This window comes from Gigantopelta aegis, chromosome 4 (genome assembly GCF_016097555.1).
Source record: "Gigantopelta aegis isolate Gae_Host chromosome 4, Gae_host_genome, whole genome shotgun sequence".
Taxonomy (NCBI): Eukaryota; Metazoa; Mollusca; class Gastropoda; order Neomphalida; family Peltospiridae; genus Gigantopelta; species Gigantopelta aegis.
The window spans coordinates 90,925,011-90,951,037 of record NC_054702.1 but is presented as its reverse complement, the minus strand read 5'-3'; the positions used below and the strand labels follow the sequence as shown (position 1 = coordinate 90,951,037).

Sequence of the window (26,027 nt, the reverse complement as noted above, 5' to 3'; positions counted from 1 at the left end):
TTCAATGTTCATCACATACGTTCACGCTTTTAAGTGACACAGATAGCCAATACATGTTTATGAAACAAATTTATGGTATGGTATCTATTTGGATTGTAAACGTACTAATGAACAACAACAATACTATTAATATAAAAGTACCATAAATTAATGACAGTGTTATTACTATCAATTTAGTTACTAGGCCAAATCAATATTTAATATAAATAAGAAAATTAATAAATCATATATTACTTAGCTATATAATTATAAAGGAAATGAGTGTAATTTAAAATAACACATATGGTACAAACAGTTCAATGACTTAGTAAAAATAAAATCAACAACATTATGGAATAGATATTATTCAATGACACATAAAATAGAAATCATTCAGTGATGAAATGAAATGAAATCATACAGTTATAAAATGAAATGAAATCATTCAATGATGAAATGAAATTATTTAGTGATGAAATGAAATCATTTAGTGATAAAATGAAATGAAATCATTTGATGATGAAATGAAATGAAATCGTTCAGTGATGAAATGAAATGAAATTATTCAGTTATGCAGTGCAGTGTTCGAAATAAGCATTTGTCCGTTTGTCCTGACAAGAGAAAATCTATGCGGACAAACAAATGCACCCTGATGCTTGTCCTGTGGACAAATGAAAATGTTCAATGCAGTTTCATTCTAAGCAATCAAAAACATCATCCTTGTACTTGAATAAAACCAACCATTTGTTTGGACAAGTGAAAATTATGGCGGACAAGTAGATTTCTAGATGTATTTGTCCATTGGACTAGTAAAACATTCTGCTTATTTCTACCACTGTAGTGGAGTAGATATCCAGTGCTTGAACTTAAGAATTAACTATGGGAATGTTGAAATCTTTGTGTCATAGTCAAGGAATCTTTTTATGTGTACCATCGCACAAACAGGATAACACATACCACAAGCTTTGATATACCAGTCATGGTGCACTGGCTAGAGCTAAAAATAGCCCAATGGGTCCACCGACAGGGATTGATACCAAACTAACTGTGCATCAGGCGAGCACTTTACCAATGAGCTACATCCTGCCATGACCATGTCAGAGATGCAGCGGAATAGATAGGAATAAATATCACTTTACCAATGAGATGCATCCTGCCATGACCATGTCAGTGATGCAGTGGAATAGATAGGAATAAATATCACTTTACCAATGAGCTGCATCCTGCCATGACCATGTCAGTGATGCAGTGGAATAGATAGGAACAAATATCACTTTACCAATGAGCTGCATCCTTCCATGACCATGTCAGTGATGCAGTGGAATAGATAGGAACAAATATCACTTTACCAATGAGCTGCATCCTGCCATGACCATGTCAGTGATGCAGTGGAATAGATAATATCACTTTACCAATGAGATGCATCCTGCCATGACCATGTCAGTGATGCAGTGGAATAGATAGGAATAAATATCACTTTACCAATGAGGTGCATCCTGCCATGACCATGTCAGTGATGTAGTTGAATAGATAGGAATAAATATCACTTTACCAATGAGCTGCATCCTGCCATGGCCATGTCAGTGATGCAGTGGAATAGATAGGAATAAATATCACTTTACCAATGAGCTACATCCTGCCATGACCATGTCAGTGATGCAGTGGAATAGATAGGAATAAATATCACTTTACCAATGAGCTGCATCCTGCCATGGCCATGTCAGTGATGCAGTGGAATAGATAGGAATAAATATCACTTTACCAATGAGCTGCATCCTGCCATGACCATGTCAGTGATGCAGTGGAATAGATAGGAATAAATATCACTTTACCAATGAGGTGCATCCTGCCATGACCATGTCAGTGATGCAGTGGAATAGATAGGAATAAATATCACTTTACCAATGAGCTGCATCCTGCCATGACCATGTCAGTGATGCAGTGGAATAGATAGGAATAAATATCACTTTACCAATGAGCTACATCCTGCCATGACCATGTCAGTGATGCAGTGGAATAGATAGGAATAAATATCACTTTACCAATGAGCTGCATCCTGCCATGACCATGTCAGTGATGCAGTGGAATAGATAGGAATAAATATCACTTTACCAATGAGGTGCATCCTGCCATGACCATGTCACTGATGCAGTGGAATAGATAGGAATAAATATCACTTTACCAATGAGCTACATCCTGCCATGACCATGTCAGTGATGCAGTGGAATAGATAGGAATAAATATCACTTTACCAATGAGCTACATCCTGCCATGACCATGTCAGTGATGCAGTGGAATAGATAGGAATAAATATCACTTTACCAATGAGCTACATCCTGCCATGACCATGTCAGTGATGCAATGGAATAGATAGGAATAAATATCACTTTACCAATGAGGTGCATCCTGCCATGACCATGTCAGTGATGCAGTGGAATAGATAGGAATAAATATCACTGAAGACAGTTCTTTACACTATGTTTTAATTGAACTCTTGCATTTTTATATTGATGTTGATCATCACTAAAAATTTGCATTTACCATATAGTTTGACACCCAATAGCCGATGTATTTTTCATGCTGGGGTGTCTTTAAATATTCATTCATTCGTTCATTCAGATATCATTCAATGATGACATCAGTCAAGTGCAAAACATGTCCCAGTGTAACACTGGTCCTGAGCGCAGGTCTCCTATATTCAACCCTTCTCTCGGGAACAAGTTGTGTGTTGTAAGACCCTGTCAGGTACTACACAGCCCAGATATGATAGATGAGGCCAGGAGACCTGTCAACTTGCACCATGTTGGAAATAAACACCCTAATGAGACACTGACACCGAAATTGAATCCCAACAATTGAAATTAACGTGCTTGCATGTTACACTGCAGAGAAGATTATTGATTACAAATGAGCATGAAATAGATGCACCCTGCAGTGTGTGGAGTGGGTCTGAGAATGGGCCGTGAATGCACTAAATAACCACTTTCATTGCCTGTGTCAAGTAATGCAAGAAGAGCCTTTTTTACATGTGGTTGGGTTCTAGTCACTGCCAAAGTCTGGTGCTGGTTTTTTAAGATCATATTCCTCACTGTGGGTGAAGTCATACAAAAGATTTTTCATTGATTGACCTAAATTAAGGATTTATAGGCCTTTTTTTCATTTCTAAACCAAATTTGCACCCCTTTTTTTATGTAATATATTTAAGCATATATTCATTTAAAATAGATTTAGTTTTTGTCATTTAAATAGTATAGCTTGTATTGCTGTGAGATAGGCTCACATGATATGGTGGACATATGTCCCAAACAGTGTCCAGTAACTCTGTTCATTTTTATCTTTTCTTTCCCTTAAGATCATACTTAGTTTATTTTAATCCAATATGCCATTTACTAGTGAGTACTTGAAATATCTTTTACTTAAGATTATATGTAAACTGAAATTTGTAATAGAAACTTATATGAATAAATAAAAAGTGAGTCATAACCATTTTCATGTCACAAAAACCAGAATTATAACAGTTATTGATTTTTAATGTTTAAAAAAACCCACATGGGAAATTTTTCACATTATACTTGTAGATGGGAAAAACTGTAAATATTCTACCTTTAAAACAAAAAATCTCCTTATTTCCATACAACACAATATTCAGTTTCATTTTGAGAACAAAAAAAACTACAACTGTATAAAAGTTTAATCTATCACTGCCATTAAGTGTCATTTACAGTGCATTTCCACAGAAACAATAATATCTTACAAACATGACATTTATGATTTCTTTTCTTCTTTGACTACTGATCAGCCGCATTCCCTGCAGCTCGGTGAGTTGTAAAACAAGTCTTTTGTTATAATCAGTGGATGAAAAATGGCTCCAAGTCTCGCGTGGCCATGTTTTGTTCTTCACCAGATGGCATTTATTGCTACAGGATTTGTGCTGTCAAAAGTTTCACAACTTGTGCTTTATCTGTAGGAAACTCATCCCTCCCTCCCAACTCAATTAAATTCTCTTCTTTCTTGCCGGCTTCTTGAAGGCTGTGATTAGCAACAATTTACATTGAAAACCAGTTGTTTAATTAGCAATTGCTAACTGGAGCGCAAACAAGGTGCTTGGGATCCGTATTGAAAGCTGGGAGTTAGTATTTCACTTTATTGATCAAATCAATGTCATTTATCATTAGCAGTATTGCCACCAAGATGAAAATGAGAAGTAACTTGTCACAGTGAGAGAACAATGTGTAACTAACTCAATATGGTTATACAGATATGACATAGAGGGTTGCTTAACAGAGATGGCTGCTTATTAGAGGTGGCTGTCTAACAGAGGTGACTGTTTTTAGAGGTGGCAGATTTATGTAGGTGGTGCTTACAAGAGGTAACTGTTTGTAAGAGGTTGCTGCTTATCAGAGTGGACTGCTTATCAGAAGTGACTGTTACAAATGACTGGTTAACAGAGGTGGTTCCTTCTTTGAGGTATTGGTTTATCAGAGGTTGCTTCTTTCATGTAGTTGCTTAACACAAGTGGCTGTAAATCAGAGATGAATACTTGAGCAGGTTTGTCTGTGTTCTTTTTGGCTGAGCTCCATTCTTAGAATTTGGACTCCGGTGAAACAGATTCACTGGTAATGTAATCCGAGCTCAGTTTGGGCATTGGATTTAATCCAAGTTTGATCCTTTTATTCATACCGATAATAAAAAAGTTTGTTAGCATAAACCCTGTTGAAGAAGGAAAGGAATGTTTGTTTAACGGTGTCCCATCACATTGTGTATTGTATAACACACATGTTTGTTTAACGGTGTCCCATCACATTGTGTATTTTATAACACACATGTTTGTTTAACAGTGTCCCATCACATTGTGTATTTTATAACACACATGTTTGTTTAACAGTGTCCCATCACATTGTGTATTTCATAACACACATGTTTGTTTAACAGTGTCCCATCACATTGTGTATTTCATAACACACATGTTTGTTTAACAGTGTCCCATCACATTGTGTATTTCATAACACACATGTTTGTTTAACAGTGTCCCATCACATTGTGTATTTCATAACACACATGTTTGTTTAACAGTGTCCCATCACATTGTGTATTTTATAACACACATGTTCATTGTGACACTCTAGCAAGTGAGAGAAACAACTCATCAACTAGGATACTATATTCACTTGCAGTAACAGATTATTTACATACATGTACAAGTATATTTTCACAGTACATAGGTTCCATCATGGACATCCATTAACTGGCTTCTGTCATGTAACATTCATTTAGCATTGAGCACTGAAACCAGGCTAGGGTTTGTTTTTGTTTAACGACACCACTGGAGCACATTGATTAATAAATAATCGGCTATTGATGTCAAACAATTGGTAATTCTGACTCGTAGTCAACAGAGGAAACCCGCTACACTTTCCTAATGTAGTAAGGGATCTTTTATATGCACTTTCCCACAGACAGGAAAGTGCATACCACAGCCTTTGACCAGTTGTGGTGCACTGGTTGGAAGGAAAAAAACCACTTGCAGCTGAATGGATCCACTGAGGTGGTTCGATCCTGTGATGCAAGCACCTCAGGCAAGCGCTCAACTGACTGAACTAAATCCTGCCCCTCAGGTTTGATATTTACTAAGCTATCTTAGTGCTATGATACAATAAAAACATTGTACGCTGTTACATCACAGTGACACGTGCCATGGTCTACAACGGTTTTATGATATGATAGTGCTAAGATTGCTTCATAAATCTGAGCCCAGGCTGGTGAGCATTTCGTAAGGGCATGGAGTACTTGCATCAACTGAATTTGGGGCAGCACATATCATGGTAATAGTTGCTGAATACTGGTTGGCCAGAATTGATCTTGCATGTTATCATATTCAAGCTGGCACTCATTCACTGAAGCAGAAGAAATTACTTGTGTGTTAAAGTAAGCACAGATTAGCAATACACAAAGGAAAGAAAGGAATACCAGGAAGAGCAAAGACAAAAGAATTTTTTTTTTTTAAAATTAAAGAAAAAATACAAAGAACAATTTATAAAATGAAGAGAACAAATCTCAAAGGGAAATTATTAATATCGATAAAGGCATTTATATTCAACAACAGAACACTGAACTCAATTATTGAAAAATTGGCATTGCATGTTTGGAGTAATTATCTACAGAATTATTTTAATGAGTTGGAAGAAGGTAGACAATGAAATAATTATGTTATGATGTGTTCCAAATTGGACGTTCAAGTAGGTTGTAATTAGAGGGACTGGGTGCAAAAGCTGGCTTAGTAATAATGAAAAATAGACTTATGAATTTACATTTTATCTATTCTGTTGATTATTTGGCAATTAATAATGTGGTTCAGAATTTTGTTTCTCATTCACGTGAACTATATGAACTACATGAAACACTGCATTTTCATATTTTTATCAACCATAATGTTATTTTACCAAAATTGTTTGTCTGCCCATCAGATGGACAAATGGATGGATGGATGGATGGTATGTAGGTGAGTGGATGGATGGGTTGGTGGGTTTTGGATGGATAGATAAATAGGGGGAATGGGTGGATGGATGAATGGACTGGTAGATGGATGGATAGATGTGTGTGTTTTGGATAGATAGATAGATAAATAGAGGAAATGAATGGGTAGGTGGATGAATGGATGGATGGACAGACAGATGAACAGACAGATAAATGGATGGATAGATGGGTGAGTGGGTTTTGTGAGTGGATGATTTGGATGGATGGATGGATGGATGGATGGATACATGCATGGATGAATGACAGTATATTATATATTTTCTTAACTATTCCATACTCTAATGCTACATTGAGAGCATTCAGTATTGTGGTTTTGTTACAAAGTTGTTCGTGTTCTTCAATCTCTTTCACATCACTGAGATTATGCATTGAGTTCCCTACTAAGTGAATTCATTCTAATAGTATCTAAAAGTGTAAGCATATAAGTATATAGCCAAACAGGAAGAACAAATCCCGTCTCTGTTGGCGGACTACTTTAATAAAAAGATCAAAGACTTGTGTTAGATGTTATCCCACACCTGGCTGAAGGTGAGATGGGTGTTAAGCCTAAGATGTGATCCTACCAGCTGATATGAGTGTGTGAACAACATTGAAATCTCTATTGTTACCTGTAATTAGACAACAATGTGCAGTCTTCTTCTTGTGTACCTGCATTTCCCTTTTATCTTTTACCTGGCTGTATGGAGCAGGAAGCTCGAGCTACTGTATTGGTGATCAAGACAGAATGTTTACAAATTAACTGGATTTCAATATACTGATTTTTAAAAATACAATTGACTGTTTATAAAGCAATGGCTAATAGTAGATAATGCTAAATACAAAGAGAAATGGGATTATCCCAAATATGTGATTAACTGAAGACTCTGATTGCAGTGTTCCTTTTGGATGGTATACATCTTCCTGCTAATTTCTAGAAAACAGTTTTGTCTTGTAATATTTAGGATTTGAATAATATACATACACCAGTCTACAGTTAAGTTTTAACGTTGATTGTAAACTGTTGTATCACAGAGCTGTTTGGTCAAATAATTGCTGACAGGTGATACATAATACATGTATGTATAAATTTTCTTACTTTTTGTTGAAATTTACTTTTTTTTTTACTTTCGGTACTTGTTCTTATGTGTATGTTATAAATATAATTTGTATCAAAATTAACATATAACTTCTATCCTACACCAACCCGTTTCACTTTAGATAGTACCTAGTCTGAATTCCATATTGGGGCCCACAGAGAGTATGCTCAAACTATTTGGATATAAGCATGTTTAATACTTTACAGAAACAGCAAAATAAATTGACACACAAACTAAATGTTATTTAATATTATTGGAAGGTTGATTTATTTATCTATCTATTGAATATTCATCCAAGCCGTCTTATTCTTTATTATTTAATGCTATTATCAGAAAGGCTCCCTAGTTGATTTGTTTTGGTAATAAAAGACGTTATCTGTTGAGATGTTTTTAGTGTCTTTCTCTTTGATGAATGACAAAATATATATCAGAATATGTTTACTGTTGAATCATGATTCAAAGGTTAATTAAAATGGGAAAAGTACCATAATATAAGGAAACGAATGTTGAAAACCAAATTAGGGAACACAGAGGAAGCATGGTGCCTCAGTTTGTTTTGACATTTTGCCTCAACCAGTAAACCTTTTTTTCTTCTCTTTTTTCCTTCTTTTTTCTTTCTTTTTTTTCCTTTTTTTTTTAAAATCTGTGTAAGTGAACTGACTTGAAATTCACCTCCTTATCTATGTGCTTTTGAATATTGGTACTTTTATTTAAATAATAATTATATATAAAACATAAAACACTATAGTATCAAACCTTTAAACTAGCTTCATGAACAATTGTAGAAAATATTTACCTATGATATGTATAGAACAAAACAAAACAACAAAACAAACAACATTTAAAAATATTACATTTTTATATCTGTGAATTAATTTGTCTATTCATAAAAAAGTGCATTAGTACTTTTAGTTTGACACTCACCAGGCTATATTGTTACAAGGTGCCATGATGTCAAACTTAAAAATAAATATACCAGTAAATGAAAAGTTTACTTCAGTACATGGGTGTGTTATATTTTGTATTACATTGTTTTCTAGTTTTCTTTGATCTGAATATGAAAAGACTACTGTGAATCATTAGAGGAAGTAGAATTCATTTATTGTGTGATGACCTACTTGCACTAATGAATGAATGAATTCACTTTATACTCCAGTACAAAAGGAGATATATTAGTCATTGGTGTAGTGTTAAGACATTGGTTTTGAGCATGGTAGATATTGGGTTCAAATCTCAGTACTGGTCATCATCCAGAGTTATTGACTCAGTGGGAGATGTCAGTCATTAGGCCTCAGCAGTGTAGTGTTTGATACATGGGTTTTGAGACTGGTAGATATTGGGTTCGAATCTCAGTACTGGTTACCAATCAGAGTGAATTGACTGTGAGAAAGTAGAAAGCCACTATACCGACTTCTCTTTCACTGACAGTTACTGTGAAATCATTTATTTTCGTGGGCTTAAATTTGTGTTGTTTTGCTAATAAAGACATTTCATTGGATAAATGAATTAATGAATTGAAAAGGTAGTATCATACATTTTCATTATATGTATGTATTAGATTTTCATCTTATTCTTCAATTCTTTCACTGCACTGGTCCATGAATTACACAAATTAGACCACCATGAAATAATGTCACTTCACAGTGATATTTTATCTTGTCCCGGATAAAACCCCAAATGGCCAAGTTGTTCTCAATACCGAATAATAAGCAAGATAATTTTTTTTATTATTTTTTTAAATGAAATTAATAAATTACAATGAAATTAAGTCCCTTCAAGTATAATATAGTTTGAAAACATTTGAAAGTGTCTTTAAACAAACCCTTCAACGACTTGTGTGGTTGTGACATTATTACGGATCATCTTGTGTGGTGTTGACTTCATTGCTTCTTGTGTGTGGTGGTGACATAACTGTTGATCCCTAAAACACTTATAGTCTTGTATTTCACTCGCTGACTGGGATCTTGTGGGGGCACTGCCCTCAACTCTACAAAGTCACTTCTTGTGCAGGTGCAGCTAGACTGTGAAGAACAAAAATCTCCTTTTATCTCAAGGTCCTGGACCCGCCACTTGAAAAACATCTTCTCTTGAGCTTTATACTGGAGTAACACGAGACAATTTTACAAGTGCTAACAAATTGTTTTGAGCACAGTGTCATCTACTCACAACACTTGTATATAAAAAAAGGTCTTTATCCGCTGCGTACTTTATTCACTTTTCTCATTGTACTGACAGACGGATGTTAAAAACAAACGAGCTCTTCTGTTCTTCTGAACTCTTAATCTTTGGGTTTTTTTAAATATCCTGGAGCACAATTCTTACATCTAGATGTGACTGATGGATAATGCAATCTAAGGCATGTTCAGGAGGCTGAATGTTTGCGTTCGCTCACTAGTTTTTTTCACTCACCTAAAGTTACATGAATGGCATTGGATAGCGTATGATGGAAACCAGTCAATTGTTTTGCACGCGTTCTTTCTCTAGAACACACCACTAGACTAACTTCTTTCTTTCTTTTTTGTTCTTTTTAGGATTTAAAGCTGGAAAAACATACATGATAAACTTCAAAAGCCTGAAACGTTTTACAAACATCTTAGTACAAGACATATCCATAATGTCTGTGATATATATAACTAACCAGCTTCTGTTTTTCTTCTTGTTTTTAGAGTTTACCTCTGGAGAAAATACACGACAAACTTCAAGTGCCTGATTCGTTTCGCAAGCACCTGAGTGCACGCCACGTGTGTGCGGTGTGTGAGACGCATGTGAGACAGCTGAAGCAGGAGGCCATCTCGATGATCCAGTCCATCCAGCAGGCCCAGTCCTCCTCCGCCAGTCCCGCCAGCATCCCCGTACTGATCGGGTCCTGTAACATCATGTCCACCCACCAACCTAACAGGTGAGATAATTACTGGTACTTAGATCATGTAACATCATGTCCACACACCATCCTAACAGGTGAGATAATTACTGGTACTTAGATCCTGTAACATCATGTCCACCCACCAACCTAACAGGTGAGATAATTATTGTTACTTAGATCATGTAACATCATGTCCACCCACCAACCTAACAGGTGAGATAATTATTGTTACTTAGATCATGTAACATCATGTCCACCCACCAACCTAACAGGTGAGATAATTACTGGTACTTAGATCATGTAACATCATGTCCACACACCAACCTAACAGGTGAGATAATTACTGGTACTTAGATCATGTAACATCATGTCCACACACCAACCTAACAGGTGAGATAATTACTGGTACTTAGATCATGTCCACATACCACTGGTACTTAGATCATGTAACATCATGTCCACACACCAACCTAACAGGTGAGATAATTACTGGTACTTAGATCATGTCCACACACCAACCTAACAGGTGAGATAATTACTGTTACTTATATCATGTAATGTCATGTCCACACACCAACCTAACAGGTGAGATAATTACTGGTACTTAGATCATGTAACGTTATGTCCACACACCAACCTAACAGGTGAGATAATTACTGGTACTTAGATCATATAACGTCATTTCCACACACCAACTTAACAGGTGAGATAATTACTGGTACTTAGATCATGTAACATCATGTCCACACACCAACCTAACAGGTGATATAATTACTGTTACTTAGATCATGTAACATCATGTCCACACACCAACCTAACAGGTGAGATAATTACTGCTACTTAGATCATGTAACGTCAAGTCTACACACCAACCAAACAGGTGAGATAATTACTGTTACTTAGATCATGTAACATCATGTCCACACACCAACCTAACAGGTGAGATAATTACTGGTACTTAGATCATGTCCACACACCAACCTAACAGGTGAAATAATTACTGGTACTTAGATCATGTAACGTTATGTCCACACACCAACCTAACAGGTGAGATAATTACTGTTACTTAGATCATGTAATGTCATGTCCACACACCAACCTAATAGGTGAGATAATTACTGTTACTTAGATCATGTAACGTCAAGTCTACACACCAACCAAACAGGTGAGATAAGTACTGTTACTTAGATCATGTAATGTCATGTCCACACACCAACCTAACAGGTGAGATAATTACTGTTACTTAGATCATGTAACGTCAAGTCTACACACCAACCAAACAGGTGAGATAATTACTGTTACTTAGATCATGTAACATCATGTCCACACACCAACCTAACAGGTGAGATAATTACTGTTACTTAGATCATGTAACATCATGTCCACACACCAACCTAACAGGTGAGATAATTACTGGTACTTAGATCATGTCCACACACCAACCTAACAGGTGAGATAATTACTGTTACTTAGATCATGTAACATCATGTCCACACACCAACCTAACAGGTGAGATAATTACTGTTACTTAGATCATGTAACATCATGTCCACACACCAACCTAACAGGTGAGATAATTACTGTTACTTAGATCATGTAACATCATGTCCACACACCAACCTAATAGGTGAGATAATTACTGTTACTTAGATGATGTAACATCATTACTGTTACTACTTTAAACAGGAATTGTAAATTTGTATTAACTTGTATTAATTAAGTTTTAAGTTTTTGTATTATGAGCAGCATAGTTTTGAAAATAGTTAGTGATATATATTTTTATTAACTTGCATGTGTATTGTGCACATAATAAAAATACTTATATAGCCAGAGAATCTAAACTGTCCCATAAGATTTTTAGATTTGATTTTTAGAAATCTCTCTTATTTGTCTCAAACTTTAACGTTGTTATTTGTGTCAAACTTTAATGTTGTTATCAGCATTTTAATTTTGCTTCAAAAACAAATCACTACCTAACGAGGTCCATTTGGGTTGGGAGTTTTTGGGGGGTTCATGGGTGCGGGATTTAAATGTTATAAAATAAAATTAAAATTTCATTAACTATGTTCAGTTCATCAATGTTTTTTTTTTTAAATATGCATATACAAAGAGAAAAGGTGCTTAGCATACATGTTTAGTCCATATTGCAGTTTAATGGTAAATTCAAGGGGAATAACTCTTGTGGGTTTACTCTTTAGAAAGTTTGGTTGCTTTCTTTTTTGTGCAAGCTGGTGTAATAGAAATTAGTCATGGTTTATTATTAAAAGTGGTTTAGGTTCAATAATTCTGAAAATTATTTTTAAAAAATAAATTGAAATTAGCAATACATATGATATTTAAATTTAGATTATTACAAAAGTTATGTAACTATTAAATAAAATGAAGGTTTTTAACTGTTTCATGCAAAACAATACCATGACTTATCAACTAATTTGTGTACATTGAAGCCATAAAAAGATATGTTTTCTTAAAAATAAAAAATTAATTATATCCAGTGACTAATGACATCTGGAGTTGCATATTTTTCATTCTACAAAGACTGAGTAATTATTTGTTATATACGACCCACCCACCCACCCCTACACCTATGATACCGTTATCTAGATATGAATCATCATACATGCATTATTATTACATTTAAATTGTGGTATTTCAAATTGTCATTACGTAATTGCGGTATCTATTAATTTGATCTATCATTAGTAAATGCTTGTGTAGTTAATACTAATCAGTTCTGACGTATATTTGTGCTGTAGTCCTGTAGTATTCATTAATCTCAACTGTCATTAGTACTTGCTTGTGTTATTTGATCAGAACTTGTCTGCATGCTGTATTAGATGAACCCTCGCAGACGATAGATCACACAACGACAGCACAATGTTGTGCAACCGATAACTTAATTACAGTTGTAAAACCAACTGATATGCTTGGCTGTCACATCATTTCCCCTAAATTTGGACGTTTCTAGCTAATGCAATTTGACAAGTTGTAATTTGTGATAAACGGCTGTGAAAAGTTGAAGCAGACCAGTAGTTAAAACATTAAAATGACAAGATGTGTTTAAATCAATGGCTCAGCTGTATTACGCATCTCCATTTTATGTGTCTCAGTCTTAATTTATGAACTGAGGCCAGAACATTCAGAATTTACTTCACAATAAAGTCGTGAGCAGTCGGCATCACTGAGCTAATCGGATCCAGTCTTGGTCCCTTCTCCAGAAGAGTTCCGACAATAAAACCCAACTAACTTGCATGATCTGAAGCTATGGGTCCATATTTCCTAATGAGAATTCTGTATGACCGAGCAGCCGACAACGCAAGGCTTTCAGTTGTAATCTTGGCTGAGACAGACGGGCATTTTTTGCCAGATAAAAAGATGCTTTACAATGCATAGAAGTTATTGCTTGTCACCTTTGATTTGTTTTAATGGTTGGCCTCTTTAAAAAAAAATTGAAACATTTTTAAAATTGTTTTTAATATTACTGTTGGAAGTGATATCAAAGGATTTGATATTGTATGGCTTGAACACATTATATCAGGTACTTTATTTTCTCAGTTTTGTTAGACACTAAAAAAAAAAAAAATCCACTTATATACAGTTTAATTCTTAAATTAATTATACTTTAAGAAAACAAAAATAATGAAATTGTAAAAAAGGCAAGTGAAGAAATGGGGGTTTTTAATGTTAAAAACAATTAGACAAACAATTGTGATTCTTAATTTTTTTATTTAATTTAGCAGTAGTATGTTAGTTATATTAGTGAATTATGAATGAATGGTGACAAATTAGGGAAGAGTTAAATGTAATTAGAACTTTGAAAATGGAGAGATGAAAATGGATGTTGAGCATATTATTGTAAAAGTGAAAAAGATTAGTGTGTCTTTTGACAAAAAAGTTTCTAAAACCAACACTAAGGGCAATAACTGAGTTTTAGAGGTAACAAACTCGACATGCTCAGAATGTGCAAGGAATAATAAATTGTGTTTAAGGGGAAATAGTTTTATATAAAATCCTGAGAGATCTGTTTTTGTTTAAGACGTAACTATGAATTGAATTATATATATGTGTATATAAACAAATCTCACCAAAACATCATTAACTATTATTTGTAATAAACACTATCAAAATCTCGACCATGTTGTGTTTTGATAAAACACCTTCTCGAATACCAAATTGGGAAAATCTGTGCAACATGGCTGAGATAATACAATTATATGAACATCTCTTTGACAAAATGTTAAATTAATTTAATTGTCACTAGTTGATCAGCAAGCCCCTTTTTAACTTGATTTGTAAAACAATATCCTATGTTATAAACAGCCTGGTGCAGACAAGTGGAAAACACTGTTGTGCATTTGTTGAATGTCAATCTGGTAACTGTTATTCCCAATTTTATGCCATCGTCTCTCTGATTGACATCTTAATGAATGTTCATTGTCGCCGGCGCCTGTCGCTGGGTGCCCAGTTGATTCATCGCTCACTGGTACCACGAATCCTATCTGGCGGTATTTTTCTCACACGGCCAACTTTTGGTCCAAGTTCAACTATTAAGACCCATCTGTGAGAGTTTGGCCTTTGCAAAATTTTAATCAGTCCAGATTAGGAGTTTTTGTTTGACATGCGGTTCATCTGACCATCGGATATTAATAAAACTCGAGAGATCAATAGGTAAGCTGGCGGTGACGACTGGCCACATTGTTCGTCAGAAAAGTGTCAGAATTGACAGCTCAGAGTGGGCTCCAGTGGACGAGCAGCGGCCGATTTGTATTAGCCGGTGATTGTGTGCAGAAATGTGCCGAAGAATGCCATTACTGAGGAGTTATGTGAGATTGTGTTACGGAATTTAGAAAGGATTTCCCATTTAATTACTTGAAGGTAAACACAATCGTACACTTGCTCCTTATTGTTTGTCAACTTTGATAATTGATTTCTTTTTTAGCCAAGGAAATGGATTGGCTGTGGTTATAGTGAATTAGGTGGTTTTTGTGCATCTAGTCAAAATAAAATTATGTAATAAATTTAGAGGACAGTAAAAAAAACTAATGCATATAACTGGAGCTTCTATATTACCCACCTTCATGTACTGTTTTGTTAAGAATTATAATGGATTTCTCTTTCTGTAACTTTTAACCATTCCGGTTACTTGTTACTTCATGAAATAGATTGTACATGTATATGTAATGGTTTGTAATGTAACGTTTTATTAGTAATGAGACTACCTTTGATTTATTTCATAGACATACATACAAAGAATGTATTCAATCATATATAACTTAATTTGTACCTTAGTGTACAAATAATTGTATAAATTATAGGTGTTTCATTTGGAAGTGAGCTGACTGGGTTTTGAAAAATATTTTACATGACAATAAGGATAAATTGTAAAAAAATATATCTTTTTTAATTCATGATTTTCTTTTTATCTTTTTTAATTCTATCAGCTGGCCATTAATCTTCATTTCTTGTTATTATTTAATGAAATTTGCTTATATAACCTACTAACAAATGATGAAACCCTGTAGTGACACTACAGTGACCTCCTTTTTTTGCTTATCTTTTATCCCTGAAATTAAATTCTACTGGTCACTGTATAGCATTGAATGCCACAGAGTGACCAGTCCATAGATTGTATGTAATTACACTGAGATACCGGGTTAAACACATTACTATTATGGAGCGGCTCATCCCAGCTTCTCCGTGTGTGATGGCCAACGTGAATTACTGGAGCCTGGTCAGCCCCAGGGTTTGCTAATTCTGATATATGTGAGTGAGATCTGTGGCCGGACTGAGCCAATATTTACAGCAATCTGTGATTTACATCATGCCTCACAGGATTAACACATCAAGTGAATTGAAGAGTTTACTTTCAATCACGCCCCGAGCACCCAGGGCCACGATTAAACCGCACTGTCCTAGAGCAAAACAGTGCATCATCACCCGGAGTAGTTTCAACCTTACGTTCTGAAATAGTGATATACAGTAGACCCTCTCACACCCAACTTATCAGTAGTTACTTTAAATAAGATATTAAATATAAAAATTGTCATTATTTAAATGAAATATGATAGAATAGACAACCTGAAATGAAATTCAAAATGCAGAAATTCAAATTGTTATTTGAAAGACCCCACAGTTCATTGATTTTTATCTTTGACATATGTTTATTAGGTTTTCTCTGAAATATCTCCTGTATTTAACCTCTTAATAATGTCCATCACCACATTCTATTCCTTGACCCCCCAAAAGCAACAGGTCCTTTTCTGAGATTTTGTTGGAGAAACAGGTTTACATACCACAACAGATAAACAATGTCACTACAGTACATCAGTAGAACAATGATACAGCCTGTTACTCAGTGCTTCCAGCTGAGGTGCAGTGAGTCATGGGTTCAATACACCTGGGTGCATGGAGCCATTGGCTTATTTCAATTCAACTCTGTGTATCATAGGGTGGTCTGGTATGTGCTATCATTTCTCCTGCAAAATGCATATAAAATATTTTATGCTGCTAAACATGAATGAGTACTCTATGGACTTGGTGGTGGTGGTTTTTTGTTTGGGGGTTTTTTTCTTGTTTTTTTGTTGTATTTTTTCATTCTAGACCAAGGGGCAAGACGTAGCCCATTGGTAAAGCACTTGCTTGATGCGTGGTCAGCTCATCGGGTTATTTCTCATTCCAGCCAGTGCACCACGACTGGTACATCAGAGACTGTGGTATGTGCTATCCTGCCTATTGGATGGTGCATATAAAACTTCCCTTGCTGCTAATCGAAAAGTGTAGCCCATAAAGTGGCAACACTTAGTTTCCTCCCTCAATATCTGTATGGTCCTTAACCATATGTCCGACGCCATATAACCATAAATAAAATGTGTTGAGTGCGTCGTTAAATAAACCATTAAAATTCTAGACCAAATGTTGCTATTATGAGAGACACCAAGTTGCCATCATTGAAACAGTGTGCTGAGCAAATTTATACAAAATATTTTATTCTGTTCAACCTCTCTGGTGAATGCATTCTCCAAATAATTTTTTCCTGTTCTAACCAGTACTGGTATTTCAAAGGCTGTGGTATGTGTTGTCAGGTTTATGGAAACTGCATATGGAAGATCCCGTGTTGCTAATAGAAAAATGTAATGTAGTGAAGGCTATATATCAGAATTATCAAATGTTTAACATCCAAAAGCCAATTATTAATTAATCAATTTGTTCTAGTGGTGTCATTAAACAAAAATAAAAAAAGAAAGAAAAAAGAAGAAGAAACATTCCATTTCATGTCCTTTTTATAATACAGTAAAACCTCCCAAAATCAGACCCTTTGTAAATCGGAATTCCCTCAAAACCAAATGTTTTCCGTGGTTCATTTTTAAACACCACTAAAGAACAGAACATCTCTAAATAAAAAAACCTTGAAAACCAAACATTTTACTTGGGGTTTTTTAGGTGTCTGGTGTAGAGGGTTTTCTCTGTATATGCTTGTACAAGCAATCATATGGCTGTGTCGATCAGCACTGAAATAAAACTTAGATTTATAACAAGTTTCACTTTACAAGACTGTCCAGGTCAACCATAAGACACCACCCATTATATTCTGTAACCTGACTTACTTAGGAAGACTTGCCCTGATTCTTCTATTTCATCTTTTACTTTTTTCACTGTAATATAAAAATAATAATGAGAAAAAAGAAAAACGCTATCCACTGACCCATTATTAAAACGGTAGTTCAGGTTACAACAAATTTTTTTCTTTAAGACATGTGGAGATGACTGTGACAGAAAAGCAATGAATTAGTGGACAAACTCGTGTCCCATCAAAAGTACAAGAAAAGAGTAATGGTACTATAAATACAGCCCCACATATACATTATATACATATTATGTTGATGTTGGTTTATGGCTGGGGTTAAAAGAAGTAATATTACTGGGTAATAAAGGTCGTTCACTCTGGTGCGTTGACTGGTGGGCCGTGTTGTGTTGGTGGTTTATGGTCAAGTGATGAGCTCCACACAACCTGCTCCATCAGACCAGCCAGGTAGGGAGGCTCCTGTCTCACAGTGTGCGTGTGTCATCAGTCTTTTCATAGACATTTTCTCTTGCCAGGTTGATGCGTCAGGGAAAGTCGGCCTATAGCAGTGCTTCGGGGACGGGATTACCTATAGCCGCTCAAGCCCAGGCCTACCTCGAGCAGAATGTCCGTGCGTGGATGAACCCAAAAAAGTGCAGTCAGGTCAGTGTTGGAATTTTATTTTTATTTTTTAATTTAATATAATTATTATCAAAAATAATAGATAATTTTTATGTGACTTTAAAATGTATGTGCTTGAATGAAATTTTAAAAGTGCATTGAAGTGAGTGTTTGAATTTTCAAAAAAAAACATTTACTATAATTATTATAAAAAAAATTGTTTTTGTTTTTGTTTTTGCACTCACTTAGTGATTTTAAAATGTTCATGCTTGGATGAACCCTAAAAAGTGCAGTCAAGTGTGTTTGAATCTGAAAAAAGTTTTTTTTTTTTTTAGGGTGTGTGTGTGTGTGTGTGTTTGGTGATTTTAAAATGTATATTTGGGGGTTATTTTGATACTTTGTGTCAATGTTCTTATAAAAGATATATGACTTTGGACATAATAACAGTTTTTTCACTTAATTTTTTTTTTTTTTGGTGGGAGTGGTTAACATTGCTCAAGGTTAATTCATCAGTCTCTTAGCATAATTATACCTCACTAATTTTTTTAAGCCTTTGAGACCAATGGGAAAAACTAATTTTTATATGAAAATAAACAAATTATTTAAAAATCATTTGAACAAAAACAAGAAGAACAACATTTGTTCTTATTCTTGTTCAAATAGTTTTTAATAATTTGTTTTTGTTAGTATAAAAATAAGTTTTTCCCATTGGTATCAAAAGATCTAAAAATTATTTAAGTGGTTATGCTAAGAGACCAAATCATATATAATGTGTACCATAATTTCTTTTGAACTGGCCATTGCTTCAGATAACCATTTTTATAATAAACGTCTTTAAATGGTAAAAATTACAGAAACTTTGTAAAGATTTTTATATTTTATATGTTAGGTATTGTTTCTGTTATAACAAATTTAGCCCCCAAAATACCTGTTTTACAGAAGTTTTTATTTATTTAATATTTTATGTGGGGTTTTTCTGTTATAACTTATGACAGCAGTTTTTCTTGAATGACATGTGGAATTGCTTCAGGTTATAGATGACAATAACAGGAAGTTGTTTGCACTAGGACATTGTTAGTGATCCTTTTTACATGACATTATGTAACTCTAATCTAGTTATCTTGTTTGTTGTGTTTCCAGTACCATCACTGTCAATTAGTAACACAGCATGTCTGACTGGAGAGTTCCAGCAGGGTGTGATAACTCTAACCTACTTGAGTACATCAGAACATCTCTGCTGTCTGTCACAATCTGTCATGTTGAGGCTTTAACTGTCATGTAAAAATAAACAGTCTTACATCATAAGTAAAAACCTGGATAGTCTATCTTTTCTCCTCATGTTCCCTGTGGGACTGTCCTCAATGACATAGTGGTTAATCCATCAGCTTAAAGGCACCATACCACCATTCCCCATGTGTGTGGTTTTTTGTGTAGGAGCTTAATATAGTCTGACTTAGAAAATAAGTCTTCATTAAAAAATAATATAAAAATACAGAAATGCCTTTCAAAATATTTCTTTGATGATTACATGTAGTTGACCTTTGTAGCATTTAAATAACCCATTGGTTTGAAGGTACTTGTTATTTTTATTACTAAAGGATATCTTACAATAACCGCAAAATGATGTTGTGTTCTGACTGGATAACTAAAAAACATTTTGCTCAACGTATTTTGAATTGGCTTTTTTGTATGATAGTTACCAAGCAACTGTACCTCCAAAAAATAGCAGTCATAGTTTTTCAGTGTTGTAGTATTTTTTACAGAATTTATTTTGTTAATTTTTTTTAATTGAAATGAATGTAAGGCTAACAGGTATTGGGTTTACAGTTCAGTACCAGTACCAACCCAAAAATGAGTCTTAACAACTCACTTTGGGGATGTGTAAGACCACATAATACACTGATCTTTATGACTTTTCAACTGACTGTCTTAAAGTTTATATAATGATTCATTGTCGTACCAAAATGTATATATAGTTAAATATTATATAGCCATGAAAATTACATCAATACTTCCTATTGCCTATTGAGTTACCTGACTCTTCCTATCACATTGCGAGGACATCAATATATCCCATAGCTAGGCATGTATTACTGTTTTAATTTCATTTGAAATAATTGTTAAAAAACTTCCCGAAACCATGTAAAGTGAACTTTGTTGTAAATTTGCTAATTTTGACCTGCTGATGAATGAAAACATTTTTGTTCGTTTTTTGCCTGTACTTCCCACTGTTTCCTACCTTTGATATACACCTTGGACAAGCTTCCTGCTGGCTTATTAATGTGCAGAAAGTAAAGGTTGCCTTTTATGTGACAGAGGATTCGTTTTCTAACTTAACAACTAAGTATACCACAGACAAAGAATGATCATTTTGTATGCCAGAGTCAATGTTTTATCTTTTTAATGTTACAAAGCTGCTTTTGTCATTGGGTAAGATGATGCTTTTGAGTTTCTTTAAGTGTTGATGTATTTTTTATTATTAGCATTAATTCTTATCGATAAAATATAAGCAATGCCATATAATGAATCATACTGGGTTTGTTTCACTTTCACTGATCTGTTATTAGTGTATCAGTTGATAAATTTTAAAATATTTGCTGCTGATTAAAATGTTAAAGTATCTAGCAGATGTTTTCTCAGTCTTCAGATAGTAGTGTCCAAATAAAAATGTTTAAAAAACAACTTCTTTTTTTTTAGAATCTTCCTAATCCGATTCTTTTTTGGGCTGATGGTTTTATACATTTAAAAACTAATTATTATTGACAGGTCATTTGACAATTAATGCAAATTTCCATCAAACATTTTCAGGATCAACTAGAAACTTTCCATGTGTTACAGATATTGTGAATTTCAAACTGTTGACTATTGTTATAATATCACTTTTCAAAGCTGATTAAAGGTTAAGATTGATTTATTACATGCTATAGTTAAATTGCATCATTGATAAATTGCTTTTTATGCCCTGTTTTAATTATTTATTTATGTAGTTTTCTCTGGAAATCATTCCATGACATTTTTGTTCATGAGGTTAGTCACTATTTTCAGGGAAGTAATTTTCCCCTTTCTTTCCATTAAAATGAGAACTTTGACACCGGATTGGTTTCATTTGAAACCTGTAGTGCACCACTTGACCATATTTTAAACAAATTCAAGTATTATGATCATCATTTTTCTGGATGGTTGATTATTCATGTGAGTTTGGGACAGATCTGCTGAATCCTCTGTAGGCAGAAGTGAATGCTCCGCAAGGCTCAGTGGGTAGGTGTAAACCACTTGCACCAACCAGTGATCCATAACTTGTTCAACAAAGGCCATGGTTTGTGCTATCCTGCCTGTGGGAAGCGCAAATAAAAGATACCTTGCTGCCTGTCATAAACGAGTAGCCTATGTGGCGACAGCGGGTTTCCTCTAAAAAAACCAGTGTCAGAATGACCATATGTTTGATGTCCAATAGCCGATGATAAGATAAAAAATCAATGTGCTCTAGTGGCATTGTTAAATAAAACAAACTTTACTGTAGGCTGATTTCATGCTGGGGTGTTGTTAAACATCTATTCTATTATATTCTGAAGGCTGATTTCATGCTGGGTGTTGTTAAACATCTATTCTATTATATTCTGTAGGCTGATTTCATGCTGGGTTGTTGTTAAACATCTATTCTATTATATTATGAAGGCTGATTTCATGCTGGGGTGTTGTTAAACATCTATTCTATTATATTATGAAGGCTGATTTCATGCTGGGGTGTTGTTAAACAATCTATTCTATTATATTCTGAAGACTGATTTCATGCTAGGGTGTTGTTAAACATCTATTCTATTATATTCTGTAGGCTGATGTTGGCTTCTTGCTCATCAGTTGATGTATGAACCATTAAAGTAATATAAAGCATGTTAGTATGACTTCTAATCACCATCTGCAGCTCAGAGGTAGAGCACTTGGCTGACGTATAGTGGGTCACAGGATCAATCATCAGTTGATGTATGAACCATTAAAGTAATATAAAACATGTTAGTATGACTTCTAATCACCATCTGCAGCTCAGAGGTAGAGCACTTGGCTGACGTACAGTGGGTCACAGGATCAATCATCAGTTGATGTATGAACCATTAAAGTAATATAAAACATGTTAGTATGACTTCTAATCACCATCTGCAGCTCAGAGGTAGAGCACTTGGCTGACGTACAGTGGGTCACAGGATCAATCATCAGTTGATGTATGAACCATTAAAGTAATATAAAACATGTTAGTATGACTTCTAATCACCATCTGCAGCTCAGAGGTAGAGCACTTGGCTGACATACAGTGGGTCACAGGATCAATCATCAGTTGATGTATGAACCATTAAAGTAATATAAAACATGTTAGTATGACTTCTAATCACCATCTGCAGCTCAGAGGTAGAGCACTTGGCTGACGTACAGTGGGTCACAGGATCAATCATCAGTTGATGTATGAACCATTAAAGTAATATAAAACATGTTAGTATGACTTCTAATCACCATCTGCAGCTCAGAGGTAGAGCACTTGGCTGACGTACAGTGGGTCACAGGATCAATCATCAGTTGATGTATGAACCATTAAAGTAATATAAAACATGTTAGTATGACTTCTAATCACCATCTGCAGCTCAGAGGTAGAGCACTTGGCTGACGTACAGTGGGTCACAGGATCAATCATCCTCAATGGACTTGGGCTTTTTTCTATATCAACCAGTGCCCCACTTCTGGTACATCAAAAGCCATGGTATGCAGTGTCCTAGCTATGGAAAAAAAATCATATAAATCTGAACAATAAAACCATAGTCCGATATCAAAATCATATTTCTGCACAAGGCAGAGTTGAAAGGACATTTGGTAAAGTCATGATTGCTGCCATGATCCACTATCAGGTGCTCATCCTATGTTACTCCAGATAGACATCATTTGAAATGTGCTGAGGTATTATTAAAAATATATTCCCTTCTTTTCGTAATTACTATATGTATACACAAGTATGTATATATATATATATATATATATATATATATATATATATATATATATATATATGACACTTAGTAGGTAGTTATGAACTTTGTACAACACATGGTGGCAGATTGCTTCTTTTATTTCACATTGTAGACCATACCTGTATATTAATGACGTTATGGGAATTTTTTTAAAGCAAGCATTCCTTTTGTTTTGAATTCATTTTAGTAAAATAATTAATATAAATTAACAGAATCTTCCATTTTTATCTGTTAGAATTGATAATGGCTGAGATAGCAGATAATTTATATTCATTACAGAAAATTACAAGAGTAATTTTTACAACATGTATCAGGTCATGTGTGACATCACACCCCGCACGTTGCACAGTGTCTTGAATATTTGATTGTCCACCGTCTTCTGCACCCTGTGGATTTCCACTCCAAACAAGCTATTTTACATTTCATCAGGCAAGGACAACATTCTTGGAAAAAGAGAAAAAATTCAATAAAACATGTTGCCAGAATACCACCGGGATTCTCATATCATTACCATCATGGCCACGAGAGGCCCGACTGTTTAATTAGAGTTTTGGGTGACATCTGTATTTGTGCGCCCGTCGCGTCACAACCGTGCATGTATTTTATTTTACAGTTGCGTCTTGCACTTCCAAGTCTTCTTGTTACTGTAGTGTGTAACGTTTGATTGGTTTCTTCACTGAGCAGAATCTTAATAATGCTGCTGCTTTGGTCAGAAATAAAATTAATACACGACTAATGTAGTTCTTTTAGATTAATTATCGGCATCAAATGGAGGAAAGTTTAAATGTCCTGACCTCTAGAGTTAATGTTTGGGGTAAGTGTGAGGTTAAAGTTATTATTATTTAAAAAAATTAATGAGATACATACAAATTGAACTTTCATTATTTGGTACTTTATTAACATTAAATATAACTTTTAATATATTATTTTCATTTCAAATTTGGTGTCTTCAATATTATTTATGTTTCAGCATTTTGAAATTGTTTATAATAAAATTGTGTGCTTTTGTGGTGATTATTGGTATATAAGTAGGTTTTTATTAATATTGACTACTAGCTTTGAAGACAGCAGTCACATGTTGTTGTTTGTTTTTGTTGGGCTTTTTGTCTTGTAACCATACATGTTTAGGTGAGGAGGGTAGTGGAGACTGAGGTCGTTTCACTAATATAATGTCTCTATATTCAGGCACATTGTTTATTGTTAATCAGTTTGATATTCATTAAGAGAATGTCTACACTGGACACACTGAGTTCATTTTGAAGTGAATCATAATAGGAGTAAAATGCATTTATTTTATGAAAAAAGAAAAACGTTTTAATAATATCAGACAATACAGAACATGTTGAAATCTTACTAAGTATTTTTAAGTTTATTTTAATTTTAGACAAGTCTATTTAAATCAACATTTATTTTTAATTTTTTATGTACCTATTATGAAATGTATATGTGATTGCATTAACTTTAAGAACATTATTGTTTTTATTGCAAGTATTGATTTGTTTAATTTCAATGATATAAGGTGACTGTTTAAAACTGAAGTGTAAATCCATTCCAAATCCAATAATGTGAAAAACAACTTTTGTTTCTTTTTTGTTTCATTTTTAAACCAGTATCATTTTCCCAAGTAGTCATAGGTACTGTTTGGGAAAACACTCAAAGCAACTCTTTAATGTTTTTGTCACAAGTGGAGACAAAGCTTAATTTGTTCTTGTGCTGGGAGGGTAATGTTGAGTATCATCTGAAATGGGTCTGATTGTAATGAACTCAAATAAAATTTCCCTCCATAAGTGTTTCCCAAACACAAAATAGCATTAAATGAGAAATCGGCCTCATGCAAGTGTGGTCGAAGTTTGCCGGTGACCAAAATTATCATGGCTTCTATTCACATGTCGCCATCAACATTCGATTATCAAATTAATTCTTGAAATCTTTTGCAAATAGTTGTTTCAGAGACATGGAGAAATAAAAAAACATTAAAAAATCATCTTTATTTTTTTGTGAAAAATTTATGCATAACCGCTCCCTAAGGGTTTGAAGTTTTATCAGAGGAATAGTTGTGTGTTGTTGCGATGAGCGCCATAAAACTCCTCCAAAAGATATGACTAATCTGGGTTTCATTGAACCGTGCTGGAAAACATTCTCTTCACAAACAATCATGCCTGGTCTCACAATACACTTCCATTCCCCAAACCTATTTCTTATTTATAGAAAACATATCCTCTAAACCGTTTGCTTGTGTCGTAAAGCGCTTGCATTGTCTGATACAGTGTGTGAGAGGGTCCCGACTGACTGGCAGTAAAGCCTGTGATGTTCCAGTGATCAGACGACTAATTGGCCTGATTACATTGATAAAAGTTTGCCCATGTTTCTGGCGTGGCCCT

General features: G+C 34.5%; 1 protein-coding gene across 1 annotated transcript in view; it reads left to right on the top strand.

The window, feature by feature from the left end:
• The window catches only part of LOC121371399 (kinesin-like protein KIF26B), a 217,361-nt gene that overhangs the window by 47,543 nt on the left and 143,791 nt on the right, over nucleotides 1-26,027 (top strand). Inside the window, exons 4-5 of the mRNA XM_041497266.1 lie at nucleotides 10,256-10,488; nucleotides 18,550-18,676. Coding sequence (XP_041353200.1) covers nucleotides 10,256-10,488; nucleotides 18,550-18,676 — 360 coding nt within the window. The remainder of the gene's footprint in view (nucleotides 1-10,255; nucleotides 10,489-18,549; nucleotides 18,677-26,027) is intronic.